The sequence below is a fragment of the Carcharhinus amblyrhynchos genome, chromosome 4, assembly GCF_965287045.1.
Source record: "Carcharhinus amblyrhynchos chromosome 4, sCarAmb.v2.hapA, whole genome shotgun sequence".
Lineage (NCBI taxonomy): Eukaryota > Metazoa > Chordata > Chondrichthyes > Carcharhiniformes > Carcharhinidae > Carcharhinus > Carcharhinus amblyrhynchos.
The window spans coordinates 60,377,042-60,392,812 of record NC_137327.1 but is presented as its reverse complement, the minus strand read 5'-3'; the positions used below and the strand labels follow the sequence as shown (position 1 = coordinate 60,392,812).

The window sequence follows — 15,771 nt, the reverse complement described above, 5'->3', positions numbered from 1 at the left end:
AAGTGTCTGCTTCCATAGTGCTTGTTATTCAGCCCTTCCAGGTCCATGTAGGCAATGTGATTAAAGCGGTAATCAGACTATTCGCCAGTGGGTAGCATCACAGCTGAACTGGACTCCATCATTAGTTGCTGGACATGGTCAGAATTGGGAACTAGCTGTAAATTTTACCCTCACTGAGATCAGCTAACAGTACTAATTGAACCTGGGATGTTACTGTCAGTCCAGAGATCTGTCATGTGCCTCAATTCCTTGATCCACTGAGCAAACAGATCTGCTCCACACACTACTCAATCCAAGAATTCAGTTAGCTAGTAAACTGCACAAATATCAATCTCCACATCCAAGTGATACTTATTTTGCTCAAGGACTAGGATGGAGTAGTTATGAAACCACGGAGCTGCTCTACACCCAGTTTCAGGGGGAACACTGGATGGTGAAAGGTGAGGGACTTCCATTTACTTTTTCACTCACTATGAATAATAATGATCTCTGAAATCACAAGGAGAATTGATCTGAAATAGGTTTCTATCACAAAATGCTATTAAGATATATCCTCCCACTGACGTAAGCATTCCACCCTCACTCAGCTAGTCTGATGGCTGAATAACATGTAAAGTTAGAAACATAGAAAAACTACAACACAATACAGCCCTTTGGCCGAACATGTCCCTACCTTAGAGATTACTGGGCTTACCTATCTTACCTTACTAAGTTCCATGTACTTATCTAAAAGTTTCTTAAAAGACCCTATTGAATCAGCCTCCACCAGCCAGCAGCCCATTCCACACACCCATCACTATCTGAGTGAAAAACTTACCCCTGACATTTCCTCTGTACCTACTCCCCAGCACCTTAAACCTGTGTCCTCTATCAGCCCTGGGAAAAAGCCACTCGATCAATACCTCTCAACATCTTATACATCTCTATCAGGTCACCCCTCATCCTCTGTCTCTCCAAAGAGAAAAGGCCGAGCTCCCTCAACCTATCCTGACAAGGCATGCTCCCCAATCCAGGCAACATCTTTGTCTCCTCTGCATCCTTTCTATGGCTTTCATATCCTTCCTGTAATGAGGCAACCAGAACTGAGCACAGTACTCCAAGTGGGGTCTGACCAGGGTCTTATACAGCTGCAATATTATCTCTCGACTCCTAAACTCAGTTCCTCAATCGAAGGCCAATACACCATACGCCTTCTTAACCAGAGCTTCAACCTGAGCAGCTGCTTTGAGCCTCCTATGAACTCAGACCCCAAGATCCTTCTGATCTTCCATACTGCCAAGAGTCCTACCATTAATATATTCTGCCATCCTATTTGACCTGCCAAAATGAACCACTTCACGCTTACCTGGGTTGAACTCCATCCGCCACTTCTCCGCCCAGTCTTGCATGCTATCAATGTCTCGCTATAACTTCCGACATCCCTCCAAACTATCCACAACACCTCCAACCAAGTTATTTCATTATTTTAAATGCAGAAACAGATGATGGCCCGAGTCTATGAACAGACATGCTCAAGTCGAAAAGGGCTGGCAATATAATTGAACATCGTCATTAGGTGAAATTTTACAGAGCTAAAAATGGCAGGAAAACTGAAAACCAGGGTGTGGGGAGATGAATGGTGAATAAAGAGTTCCATTATCTCAAAACATTTGGGAAAGAACAATCAAGAAACAATGTGATTCCTTGCTGTTGCTACCAGTTTATAATTTAGAATCTAAGATTAGAGAAGCTGCATTTCTTGCCTAAGGCCCACACTTTACTTGAACTTCATGGATTTTAAGCAAACCTTGCACACCCACCTTGAATTCTGTCATTAGTTGCTCCAGGTTGAGAATGAATTGTTGGACCCAGGGATCATTGGCTTCATAATCATTAAACTCTTCCTGGAATAAAACAGAACAGTGTAAAGAAGCAGATGTCAAGTGGTCAGGTTGCCAGGTTGCAATACCATGTCTCAGGAATTTGCTCCCTTGTTAAATGGTTGTTTAGGACTAACTGTCTGAGCATCATTGCTCACTTCAGTGGTTTGAAGAACTTTAAAATCACTTCTACAACAAATTACACTCAATGCATTGGGTACAGGATGGCACAGTGGTTAGCATTGCTGCCACGCAACAGCAAGGACCTTGGTTTGATTCCCGGCTGTCTGTGTGGAGTCTGCATGTTCTCCCTCTGTCTGTGTGGGTTTCCTCAGGGTGCTCCAGCTTCCTCCCACACTCCGAAAGACATGCTGGTTAGATGCATTGGCCATGCTAACTTCTCCCTCAGTGTACCCAAACAGGCACTGAAGTGTGGCGAATAGGAGATTTTCACAGTAACTTCATTGCAGTGTTAATGTAAGCCTCCTTGTGACATTAGTAAATAAACTAAATTAAAGGTTGGCTTGAATTGGTCTATTATTGGGTTTCATGCATGCCTGCAATCAAAGAGGTTTTCAGACCACTGCACCCCAGTGCTATTATCAATACATATCTCATATTGCTGGGGCCTCAGTTAATAACAATGCTGCTTGTGAAGGTTTTCTGTTTCTTGATTATGTTCTGGATGTGACTATGACTCAGCTGTTGATTTGCTGATGGTTTGAAGGTGCCCTTTGACCCAGGAGTATTGATGCAGCGATCTGGGCTGATGAAAAGATGAAGTGATTCTGGTGTTGTGCTTGTGGTTTTAATAACGATGGTGCTGTTGTGTGTACAGCATGTGAAAAGGATAACAAAGACATTACACTGATGTACAGATTGTGAATGTTACAGTGAACAGACTACATTTAATAAAAGGCAAGTAGTGACACTAAGGCACTGGATTTATATGTGGTGGGATAGTAGACTGACCAGAGTGGCAATGTACTGGTTTACAGGTTGTGGGATACAGAAATGCATAAGCTGGGCTACTGGGCAGAGAGATGCTGGATTTATCGATGATGCATCCCATTTATACCGAGCAAACTGACAGCTGCATGAATTTGCAAGACACAGTGACACGAGCACATTTCTGAAATTGGAGATACCTTTAATCATGTTCAGGCACTTGCTTTTTGTTTGTCTCAGGTTAAATGCTCTCACCTCCTCAATGTTGTGCGAGATTGAGAGGAATCCAGTTATCCAAGGCTTAATCTGTGGTTTGATAGCTGTTGTGTTGAGTTCTGCTAAACCTTCCTGGAAGACAAATCAAAATTATTAACATACTGAGACAGAACACTAGGGAGCAGGCATGTGAGGTCGTAGCTGGGTGGGACAGAGTGATCCAGACTGCAGACACTCAGCATCACTGGATTTGTTAATAGGGGCACAGACCATAAGAACAAGGAGGTTATGCTGAACTTATGTAAGACATTTGTTAGACCTCAGCGGGAGTACTGTGAATAGTTCTATTGGAGAGACTGCAAGAAGAGGTTTATGAAAATGGCTCCAGGGATGAGAAACTTTAGTTTTGAGGATAGAGTGGAAAGGCTGGGACTTTTCCTTGGAGAGAACAAGGCCAAGAGTAGATTTGATAGAGATGTTCAGAATCACAAGGAGAATGGACAGAGTAGATAGGAAAAAACTTCCTGCTCATAAAAGAATCAAGAACAAAAAGGCACAGATTTGAAGTGATTTGCAAAAGAAGCAAATGTGATCAGGGAAAAAACTTTTTTACCCAGCGAGTGATTTGGGTCTGGCATTCACTATCTGCATGTCTGGTGGAGGAAAGTTCAATCGAGGCATTAAATGAGTATCTGAATAGAAACAAATGTGCAGGGATACAGGAAAAAGGGAGGAGAATGGTACTAAGTCATAAAGCTCATTTGGAAAGCCAATGCAGACACTATGGGCTGAATGGCCAACTTCTGCACCATAACAATCCTGTGACTGAATGATTTGTATTCATTTTGGGGTCTGCAATTAACTCATCAAAAGACAAAATCAGTTTTATTATGACAAACTCACCTGCAGGAGTTCCTTAAATTTGTTAGATACAGCAGCCAAATCCGACAGGCAGCTGTCAATCTTTGCTTGTGCCTGTTCCGCTCCCAAACCTTGGCTGAACAGTTTTGTACAGTCACTCTATGGAGAAACATACATTACTTCATTAAACCACTGTAGTTTATAATCCGCTATAATACAATATAGTGAAAGACCAGTAACTTCCATGACACCGTTTCGACTATAAAGCAGTGCCTTCAGATGAGGAGTAAAGAAAACTGGCAAAAAAACCCCAAAATCCTTTCTATGCTGTGGCCCAGTGAGACTTGTTAATTGGCCAGCAGAGGCACTGAGAGGGGGAGAAGGAAACAGAGTATGAAACTTGGATGAGGTTTGGTTTGACATTATTGCCTTTGAAACTAGAATAAAACCTCCCAACACTCCAGTTGTTACACATCCTCTTCTTAAATAGCAGACATATATTACGGAGTACAGTACAGTACATGAAGGGTTTTTTTAAGCACGCGAGGTTTAAAAAGCAGGCAGCGTCGGTAGCGGGCAGTGGAGTGAGTAGGTAGCAGAGTGCAACCTAAAGGGCTTTGGCTCAACAGGCTTAGGCAGAATAGGGCGAGGCAAGGTAGGTTTAATTCTTAGCTTCTTTTTCTGTGTTATTTGAAGAAAGGGGGGATTGAGTGTGAGCCCAGTCTGTTGTTCTCAGTGTCGGATGTGGGAGGTCCTGGAGTCTCCTCGCCTCCCAGACATCCATATCTGTGCCGGGTGCATCGAGCTGCGTGTTAGGGAACTGGAGCTGCAGCTCGAGGACCTTCGTCTGGTCAGGGAAAACGAGGAGGTGATAGATAGGAGTTACAGGCAGGAGGCAGGCAAGTGGGTCACGGTTAGGAAGGGGAAAGGTCAGGTGCTACATAAGAACATAAGAAATAGGAGCAGGAGTAGGCCATCTAGCCCTTCGAGCCTGCCCCGCCATCCAATAAGATCATGGCTGATCTGTCGTGGCTCAGTTCCACTTTCCCGCCCTCTCCCCATAACCCTTAGTCCCCTTGCCTATCAAAAACCTATCCACCCGCGTCTTAAACAGACGCTAGAGAGGTGCTAGAGAGCACCTCAGTGGATGTGCCCCTTCACAATAAGTACTCCTGTTTGAGTACTGTTGGGGGGGAACAGCTCACCTGGTGGAAGCAGCAGTGGCCGTGCCTCTGGCACAGAGACCAGCCCTGTTGCTCAGAAGAGTAAGGAAAAGAGGAGGAAGGCAGTATTGATAGGGGACTCCACAGTGAGGGGATCAGACAGGCGATTTTGTGGAGACAGACAGGAAACTTGGATGGTAGTTTGCCTCCCTGGTGCTGGGATCCGGGATGTTTCTGGTCGCATCCAAGAAATCCTAGAAGTGGGAGAGAGAGGAGCCAGAGGTCGTGGTACATATTGGTACCACTGACACAGGTAGGAAAAGGAAAGGGTCACGAAAAGAGAATATAGGGAGTTAGGTAGAGAGTTGAGCAAAGGTAGTAATCTCAGGATTGCTGCCTGTGCCACGAGAGAGAGCAGGAATGGAATTAGGTGGAGGATAAATGCGTGGCTGAGGAATTGGAGCAAGGGCAGGGATTCAGGTTCCTGGATCATTGGGACCTCTTTAGGGGCAGTTGTGACCTGTACAAAAAGGATGGGTTGCACTTAAATCCCAGGGGGACCAATATCCTGGCGGGAAGGTTTTTGCTAAGGATACTGGGGAGACTTTAAACTAGAATGGTTGGGGGGTGGGAATCAAAATGAAGTGACTGGGAGAGAGGTTAGCTCGCAAATAGAGAGAGATTGTCAACAGTGTGAGAGGTTTCAGATGTTTCAGGAGGGACAGGGAGAGAGGCAAAAGAGGTGGGGGAGTGGCACTGTTGATCAGAGATAGTGTCGCGACTGGGGAAAAGATGGGCGCCATGGAGGGATTGTCTACGGAGTCTCTGTGGGTGGAGGTTCGGAACAGGAAGGGGTCAATAACTTTACTGGATTTTTTCCACAGGCCGCCCAATAGTAACAGGGATGTTGAGAAACAAATAGGAAAACAGATCCTAGAGAGATGTAATAATGAGTTGTTGTGATGGGATACTTTAATTTCCCAAATATCAATTGGAATCTCCCTAGGGTAAGGGATTTAGATGGGGAGGAGTTTGTTACGTGTGTTGAGGAGGGTTTCCTGACACTGTATGTGAATAAGCCTACAACAGGAGAGGCTGTACTTTATTTGGTATTCGGTAATGAACCTGTACACGTGTCAGACCTCTGAGTGAGACAGCATTTTGGGGATAGTAGAGTTATGATCATCTCCTTTGCACTAGCATTGGAGAGGGCTAGGATCAGACAAGCCAGGAAAGTGTTTATCTGGAGTAAGGAGAATTATGAAGCCATCAGGCAGGAAACTAGAGGCATAAATTGGAAGGAAGTTTTCTCAGGGAAATGTACATAAGTAATGTGGCAGATTTTCAAGGAATATTCATCTGGAGTTCTACACAACGTGCCAATGAGACAGGGAAGTTTTGGTAGGTTACAGGAACCGTGGTGCACAAAAGTTGTAATGTATTTAGTCAAGAAGAAAAGGTACAAAAGGTTCAGGGAGCAAGGTAATGTTAGGGATCTAGAGGAGTATACGACTTATAGGAAGGATCTTAAGAAGGAAGTTAGGAGAGCCAGAAGGGGTCATGAGAAGGTCTTGGCAGGTAAGATTAAGGAAAACCCCCAAGGCATTCTACAAGTATGTGAAGAGCAAAAGGATGAGATATGAAGGAATAGGACCTATCAAATGTGACGGTGGGAAAGTTTGTATCGAACCGGTAGAAATAGCAGAGGTACTCAATGAATACTTCAGTATTCACAGTGGAAAAGGATCTTGGTGGTTGTAGTGCAGGCTTGCGGCGGACTGAAAAGCTCGAGTATGTTGACATTAAGAAAGAGGATGTGTTGAAGCTTTTGAAAAGCATCAAGTTAGATAAGTCGCCGGGACCGGATGGGATGTACCCCAAGTTACTGTGGGAGGCAAGGGAAGAGATTGCAGAGCCTCTGGCGAAGATCTTTGTTCATCAATAGAGACAGGAGGGGTTCCAGAGGATTGGAGGATTGCGAATGTGGTTCCTCTATTCAAGAAAGGGAGAAGAGATAGCCCAGGAAATTATCGACCGGTGAGTCTAACTTCAGTGGTTGGTAAGTTGATGGAGAAGATCCTGACAGGCAGGATTTATGAACATTTGGAGAGGTATAGTATAATCAAAAATAGCACTGCTTTGTCAGCGGCAGATTGTACCATACGAGCCTAGTTCAGTTTTTTGAAGACGTGACTAAACACATTGACAAAGGAAGAGCAGTAGATGTGGTTTATATGGACTTCAACAAGGCGTTCGATAAGGTCCCCCATGCAAGGCTTATTGAGAAAGTGAGGGGGCATGGGACCCAAGGGGACATTACTTTGTAGATCCAGAACTGCTTGCTCACAGAAGGCAAAGTGTGGTTGTAGATGGGTCTTTTACTGCATGGAGGTCTGTCACCGGTGAAGTACCCCAGGGATCTGTTCCGGGACCCTTGCTCTGTGTGATTTTTATAAATGACCTGGATGAGGAAGTGAAGGGATGGGTTGGTAAGTTTGCCGATGACACAAAGGTTGGAGGTATTGTGGATAGTTTGGAGGGATGTCAGAAGTTGCAACGAGACATTGATACGATGCAAGACTGGGTGGAGAAGTGGCACATGGACTTCAACCCAGATAAGTGTGTGATGATTCATTTTGGCAGGTCAAATGGGATGACGGAATATTAAGGGTAAGACTCTTTGTAGTGTGGAAGATCAGAAGGATCATAGGTCACTCAAATTAGCCTCGCAGGTAGAGGATGTGGTTAAGAAGGCGTGTGGTGTACTGGCCTTCATCAATCGAGGAACTGAGTTTAGGAGTCGGGAGATAATGCTGCAGCTGTACAAGACCCTGGTCAGACCCCACTTGGAGTACTGTGCTCAGTTCTGGTTGCCTCATTACAGGACGTGGAAGCCATAGAAAAGGTGCAGAGGAGATTTACAAGGATGTTGCCTAGATTTGGTGGCATGCCTTATGAGGATAGGTTGAGAGAGCTCAGTCTTTTCTTCTTGGAGAGATAAAGGATGAGAGCTGACCTGATAGAGGTGTATAAGATGTTGAGACATATTGATCGAGTGGATTCTCAGAGGTTTTTTCCCAGGGCTGAAATGGCTGCCACAAGAGGACACAGGTTTAGGGTGCTGGGAAATAGGTACAGAGGAGATGTCAGGGGTAAGTTTTTCACTCAGAGGGTGGCGGATGCGTGGAATCGGCTGCCAGGAGTAGTGGTGGAGGCAGATTTGATAGGGTCCTTTAAGAGACTTTTGGATAAATACATGGGACTTAGTAAGATAGAGGGTTAAGGGTAAGCCTAGTAGATAAGGACATGTTTGGCGCAACTTATGGGCCAAAGAGCCTGTTTGTGCTGCAGTTTTTCTATGTTCTATGTACCTTGGTAAGTAATTGTAAACATGTGGGGATGAATGGTAATCATGCAGCAAGAAAGCAATGATCTGCTTGGCCTCAATAAAAGTGCAGTATAGTGACCATCAGCGCATGTGCAGTTTCTGGCTGGTGACACATTGAGCAGTGTCACAGTCATATCTAAAGTTGACAAATGCACAATGATAAGGCTGACTCTATAATGAAGGGCCACAGGTCAGATACTGGTGGATTGTCACAAGATGTATCCCAACCACTGTCTGGTTCTTCCATCAGTGGGAAAATATCAAAAAACATTAATCCTGCAGAAAAATGGAATTGAATACTCTTATACCTCCAAGGTCTTTTTCAAGGTCAGAAGATTTTCACTGCACATTTCCACATTATTCAGCGTCACCTAAACAAAACGAGACAAGTTAGAAATACATAGTAAATTAAAACAACGAGCAGGACAAATCTACAACATCCATCAAACAATGAGAGAGTCTTTGAACAAGCTTATGTCAAGAGTTTAGAAAACTCGTTTCTGAGACTGGCTGGTGCTGAGTAAGATATTGGAGGTTCACTCCCTGGGCACAAACCAAACCCAGGTTAATGATCTTTGGAAGTCTAACATGAAATGAGTTCAACACACTTCAACCTAATAGCAGCTCAAAACTGCCACCAAATTAGAAGTTACAATGAAGAGGATAGGTGAGAAAGATGTTACAATGGTCCAATGGCAGGTATTCAGATTACGTACATTGTTAGGGCAGGGAAGAAGAGTGAGTTTTACTCTGCAGATAATGGCGTTATAACAGATCAAGGAGCACTCCATGCCAACACTGAATTCCTGAGGGAGAAGTGGTCTGCTCTAACCTCCAATTACCCTGAAACACAATCCAAGCCTGTGAAGGAGGGAAGCTGGCAATCCTGAAAAGATGTAGGATCCTGACCAATGTCAAGCTCGTTATTCAGTGATCATAAATGTGACCACTATTTCAAAGCTTATGACAACAGTGCTTGTGACGCCAAGTGTTTGGAAGCACTTGTGCTAGATCGGGGTGTGCCAAATGAAAAGAGTCACATTTCTCAGCTGAGCACAAAATTCACATTTTAAAAAATGGTCATTCCTGTGGGTGAGAGATGCTTTGCAAAGATGTGCAGCCAGGCCAGTGATGCTCCACAGAATAATTTCTCAATGGCAGCCTGCTGGCAGGAGAGGGAGCCATAACCTAATAGGAAAACAACTTTCCAAGAAGAGGGAAGTACATAAAAACACATACCAAAAAGGATTGTTTGGCTTCATCTGTACTTTCAATTCCCTTGGTGTCAAATTTGCCCTGTTGCAGGCTGGAATGCATGATATTCACAGCACTGGTTACACCACGCTGTATGTCCTGAAAGGTGGTGGCTGGAAATCCCATCCGCAATTTGTTATAAAGCACCTCCCTGAAGAACAGCAATACGTGAAGACAGTGTAAATGAGTGAGCAACAGACTGCTAGTACCTCCTGCAAGGTTTTACCCCTAATCAAGAAACAAAATTCTGTTGTAAGCAACTATTTACAACTGACACATTCTTCCAGTGTCTTCACGGGCTATAACTTACACAGAGATTCCTTGTGTATCAACACTGATCCAGAGATTTCACCTGTACCAACACTGACCCAGACATTCCTCCTGTATCAATAGAACCAGAGATTGCTCCTCTATCAACACTGGCCCAGAGATTCTTCCTGCACCAACATTCACCCAAAGATTCCACCTCTACCAACATTCACCCAGAGATTCCTCCTATATCAACACTGACCTAGAGATTCCACCTGTATCAATAAAGGCAGAGATTCCTCGTGTATCATCACTGACCCAGAGACCCTTCCTGTCCTTCTCACCAACAGATACCTCCTGCACTTCTCACCCAGAGGTTCCACCTGCACTTCTCACCCAGAGGTTCCACCTGCACTTCTCACCCAGAGGTTCCACCTGCACTTCTCACCCAGAGGTTCCACCTGCACTTCTCACCCAGAGGTTCCACCTGCACTTCTCACCCAGAGGTTCCACCTGCACTTCTCACCCAGAGGTTCCACCTGCACTTCTCACCCAGAGGTTCCACCTGCACTTCTCACCCAGAGGTTCCACCTGCACTTCTCACCCAGAGGTTCCTCCTGTACTTCTCACCCAGAGATTCCTCCTGTAATTCTCACCCACAGGTTCCACCTGTATTTCTCACCCAGAGATTCCTCTTGTATTTCTCACCCAGAGATTCTCTCTGTGCTTCTCACCCAGTGATTTCCTCTGTACTTCTCAACCAGACATTCATCCTGTACTTCTCACCCAGATATTCCTCCTGTCCTTCACTCACGCAGAGGTTCCCCATGTACTTCTCACCCACAGATTCCTCCTGCACTTCTTACCCAAACATTCCTCCTGTACTTCTCACCCAGAGATTCTTCCTGTACATCTCACCCAGATTCCACCTGTATTTCTCACCCAGATCCTTCCTGTATTTCGCACCCAGAGATTCCACCTGTACTTCTCGCTCAGATATTCTCCATAATTCTCACCCAGAGAGTCCTCCTGTCCTTCATTCTCCCAGAGATTCCTCCTGCCCTTCACTCACCAAGAGATTCCTCCTGTACTTCTCACCCAGAGATTCCTCCTGTACTTCTCACCCACAGATTCCTCCTGTACTTCTCACCCAGAGATTCCTCCTGTACTTCTCACCCAGAGATTCCTCCTGTACTTCTCACCCACAGATTCCTCCTGTACTTCTCACCCACAGATTCCCTCTGTGCTTCTCACCCAGTGATTTCCTCTGTACTTCTCAACCAGACATTCATCCTGTACTTCTCACCCAGATATTCCTCCTGTCCTTCACTCACGCAGAGGTTCCCCCGTACTTCTCACCCAGAGATTCCTCCTGCACTTCTTACCCAAACATTCCTCCTGTACTTCTCGCCCAGAGATTCCCTCTGTACTTCTCACCCAGAGATTCTTCCTCTACATCTCACCCAGATTCCACCTGTACTTCACAACCAGATCCTTCCTGTACTTCGCACCCAGAGATTCCTCCTGTAGTTCTCACCCAGAGATTCCACCTGTACTTCTCACCCAGAGATTCTCCATAATTCTTATCCAGACAGTCCTCCTGTCCTTCCAGAGATTCTTCCTGCCCTTCACTCACCAAGAGATTCCTCCTGTACTTCTCACCCACAGCTTCCTCCTGTCCTTCTCACCCACAGCTTCCACCTGTACTTCTCACCCACAGCTTCCTCCTGTCCTTCTCACCCACAGCTTCCTCCTGTCCTTCTCACCTACAGCTTCCTCCTGTACTTAAGAACATAAGAAATAGCAGGAGTAGGCCTTCTAGCCCTTCGAGCCTGCCCCACCATTCAATAAGATCACGGCTGATCTGTCGTGGCTCAGTTCCACATTCCCGCCCTCTCCCCATAACCCTTAATCCCCTCGCTTATCAAAAACCCATCAACCCGTGTCTTAAAAATAATTAGCGAGGCAGCCTCCACCACCTCAACGGGCAGAGAATTCCAGAGATTCACCACCCTTTGAGTGAAGAAGTTCCTCCTCAACTCCGTTCTAAACTGCCCCCCCTTTATCTTGAGGCTGTGCCCCCTAGTCCTACTGTCCTTTCTGAGCGGGAAGAGTCTTTCCACCTCTATCCTATCCATCCCATTCATCATCTTATACATCTCAATGAGATCTCCCCTCATTCTTCTAAACTCTAACGAGTACAAGCCTAGTTTATTCAGCCTCTCCTCATAGCTCAACCCCCTCAACTCCGGTATCAGCCTAGTAAACCTCCTCTGCACTCCCTCCAAGGCCAAAATATCCTTGCGTAAGTACGGCGACCAAAACTGCACACAGTACTCCAGCTGCGGCCTCACCAATGCCCTATACAGCCGCAGCAAGACCTCCCTACTTTTATATTCAATCCCCCTCGCTATGAAGGCCAGCATCCCATTTGCCTTCCTGACCACCTGCTGCACCTGCAGGCTGGGTTTTTGCGACTCATGCACAAGGACCCCGAGGTCCCTCTGCACCGTCGCCTGCTGCAGTTTTTTGCCACGTAAGTAATAGTCCTCCCTACCATTATTCCTACCAAAGTGGACCACCTTGCACTTGCCAACATTACATTCCATTTGCCAGTTCCTGGCCCATTCGCCCAGCCTATCTAGATCCTTCTGCAGACTCTCCACACCCTCCGCGCAATTAGCCATTCCACCAATCTTGGTGTCCTCAGCAAATTTCGACACCATACACTCGGTTCCCTCCTCCAGATCATCTATATAAATGGTAAATAGCTGAGGCCCCAGCACCGACCCTTGGGGCACTCCACTAGTCACCAACCGCCAATCCGAATAGCACCCATTAACCCCCACTCTCTGCCTCCTATTTGACAACCAATCCTCTATCCACGCTAACACCCTACCCCCAACTCCATGCCTCCTTACCTTCTGCAATAACCTCTTGTGAGGTACCTTGTCAAACGCCTTCTGAAAATCAAGAAAGACCACATCCACCGGCTCTCCTCTATCCACCACCCTAGACACATCCTCATAGAACTCCAATAAATTTGTCAGACACGACTTCCTCTTAACGAAACCGTGCTGCGTCTGCTCTATCAAGCAATTCCCCTCAAGATGCCTCGCTATTTCCTCCTTGATGACGGATTCTAACATTTTACCTACAACAGACGTTAAACTAACCGGCCTATAATTCCCTGCCTTTTGCCTGGCACCCTTCTTGAACAACGGCGTAACATTAGCCGTTTTCCAATCTTCTGGCACTTCCCCAGAATCCAGCGACATTTGGAAAATAACCACCAAGGCATCCACTATCACCTCCGCCATTTCTTTCAGAACCCTCGGATGCATTCCATCCGGTCCTGGGGACTTGTCCACAATCAGTCTCTCCAGTCTGTCGAGCACCGCCCCTCTAGTAACAATAATGTCATTGAGACCCTCCAGTCCTACCACCTTTCCATCGCTAACACCCAGCAAATTATTCACGTCTTCCTCCGTGAAGACTGAAACAAAAAAGTTATTCAAGACCTCAGCCATTTCCCCATCCCCTACCACTAAGTCCCCCCTCTCATCCTCTAAGGGTCCAACGTTCACCCTAGCCAGCCTCTTCCTTTTTATATATTTATAAAAACTCTTGCTATCCTTTTTTATATTAAGCGCTAGCCCAGCTTCATAGTTTCTCCTACCCTTCTTTATCAACTTCTTTGTCAATCTTTGTTGACATTTAAACCTCTCCCAATCCTCTTCTCGCCCACTATTCTTAGCTACTCTAAACGCCTCCGCTTTTAATTTAACACTTTCCTTCACCTCCTTCGTTATCCACGGCTTATTACCTCTCCTCCTACGGTCCTTTTTAACCATCAGAATAAATTTCGGCTGAACACCAAGAAAGATCTCCTTAAAGATCCTCCACTGCTCCTCAGCAGACCTACCTTCCAACGCGCTCCCCCAGTCAACATTTGCCAATTCTTCTCTCATCCTACCGTACTCCCCTCTGTTCAAACAAAGGACGCGTGTCTGGGAACCCACTTTCTCCTCCTCCATCTGCACCAGAAACTCCACCATACAATGATCACTCTCCCCAAGAGGATCCTTCACCGCAAGGTCCCTAATTCTACCCGCCTCATTACATAACACCAGATCCAAGATAGCTCGCTCCCTCGTTGGCTCCAAGGATATAGATAGGTTGGTGCATTGGGCAGATAGGTGGCAGATGGAATTTAATCCTGACAAATGCGAGGTGATGCATTTTGGAAGGAATAATGTAGAGAGGAGCTATGTGATTAAAGGTAGACAAATTAGGAGTATAGAAACACAGAGGGACCTGGGAGTGCAGGTTCACAAATCCATGAAGGTTGCGACACAAGTGGAGAATGTTGTCAGGATGGCTTATGGAATGCTAGCCTTTATAGGAAGGGGTATAGAGTTTAAAAGCTGTCGTCTAATGCTTCAGTTGTATAGAACGTTGGTTAGACCGCATTTGGAGTACTGCGTCCAGTTCTACATAAGAACATAAGAACATAAGAAATAGGAGCAGGAGTAGGCCATCCAGCCCTTCGAGCCTGCCCCGCCATTCAATAAGATCACGGCCGATCTGTCGCTGCTCAGTTCCACTTTCCCGCCCTCTCCCCATAACCCTTAATCCCCTCTCTTATCAAAAACCCATCAACCCGCGTCTTAAAAATATTTAGCGAGGCAGCCTCCACCACTTCAACGGGCAGAGAATTCCAGAGATTCACCACCCTTTGAGTGAAGAAGTTCCTCCTCAACTCCGTTCTAAACCGCCCCCCCTTTTATCTTGAGGCTGTGCCCCCTAGTCCTACTGTCTTTTTTGAGCGACAAGAGTCTCTCCACCTCTATCCTATCCATCCCATTCATCATCTTATACGTCTCAATGAGATCTCCCCTCATTCTTCTAAACTCTAACGAGTACAAGCCCAGTTTATTCAGCCTCTCCTCATAGCTCAACCCCCTCAACTCCGGTATCAGCCTAGTAAACCTCCTCTGCACTCCCTCCAAGGCCAAAATATCTTTGCGCAGGTGCGGCGCCCAAAACTGCACACAGTACTCCAGCTGCGGCCTCACCAATGCCCTATACAGCTGCAGCAAGACCTTCCTACTTTTATATTCAATCCCCCTCGCTATGAAGGCCAGCATCCCATTCGCCTTCCTGACCACCTGCTGCACCTGCAAGCTGGGTTTTTGCGACTCATGCACAAGGACCCCGAGGTCCCTCTGCACCGTCGCCTGCTGCAGTTTTTCGCCCCGTAAGTAATAGTCCTTCCTACCATTCTTCCTACCAAAGTGGACCACCTCACACTTGTCAACATTAAATTCCATTTGCCATTTCCTGGCCCATTCGCCCAGCCTATCTAGATCCTTCTGCAGACTCTCCACACCCTCCGCACAATTTGCCGTTCCCCCAATCTGGTCACCTTACTACCGGAAGGACGTGGAGGCTCTGGAAAGAGTGCAGAGGAGGTTTACCAGGATGTTGCCTGGCATGGAGGGGCTGGGTTACGAGGAAAGGTTGGAGAAACTGGGACTGTTCTCCTTGGAAAAACGGAGATTGAGGGGGGACATGATAGAGGTATATAAGGTACTGAAGGGAATAGACAGAGTCAATAGTGAGAGACTGCTCCCTAGATTGGTTACAAATACAAGAGGACATGATTTAAGGGTGAGGTGGGAGAGGTATAATTTGGATATGAGAGGAAGGTTCTTTACGCAGAGAGTTGTGGGGGTATGGAATGCGCTACCGAGTAGGGTGGTGGAGGCGGGAACGTTGGACTCGTTTAAGGTTCAGTTAGATAGGCACACGAGTGAAACGAGGATGGAGG

At 46.1% G+C, this 15,771-nt stretch overlaps 1 protein-coding gene across 3 annotated transcripts in view; it reads right to left on the bottom strand.

Annotated features, from left to right (window-relative positions):
• The window catches only part of cog4 (component of oligomeric golgi complex 4), a 67,516-nt gene that overhangs the window by 16,154 nt on the left and 35,591 nt on the right, over positions 1 to 15,771 (bottom strand). For all 3 annotated transcript variants that reach the window (XM_080187241.1, XM_080187240.1, XM_080187242.1), the window contains exons 12-16: positions 9,675 to 9,840; positions 8,744 to 8,806; positions 3,927 to 4,043; positions 3,063 to 3,155; positions 1,800 to 1,883 (exon numbers count right to left, since the gene is read on the bottom strand). In XM_080187241.1, the coding sequence (XP_080043367.1) occupies positions 1,800 to 1,883; positions 3,063 to 3,155; positions 3,927 to 4,043; positions 8,744 to 8,806; positions 9,675 to 9,840 (523 nt within the window). The remainder of the gene's footprint in view (positions 1 to 1,799; positions 1,884 to 3,062; positions 3,156 to 3,926; positions 4,044 to 8,743; positions 8,807 to 9,674; positions 9,841 to 15,771) is intronic.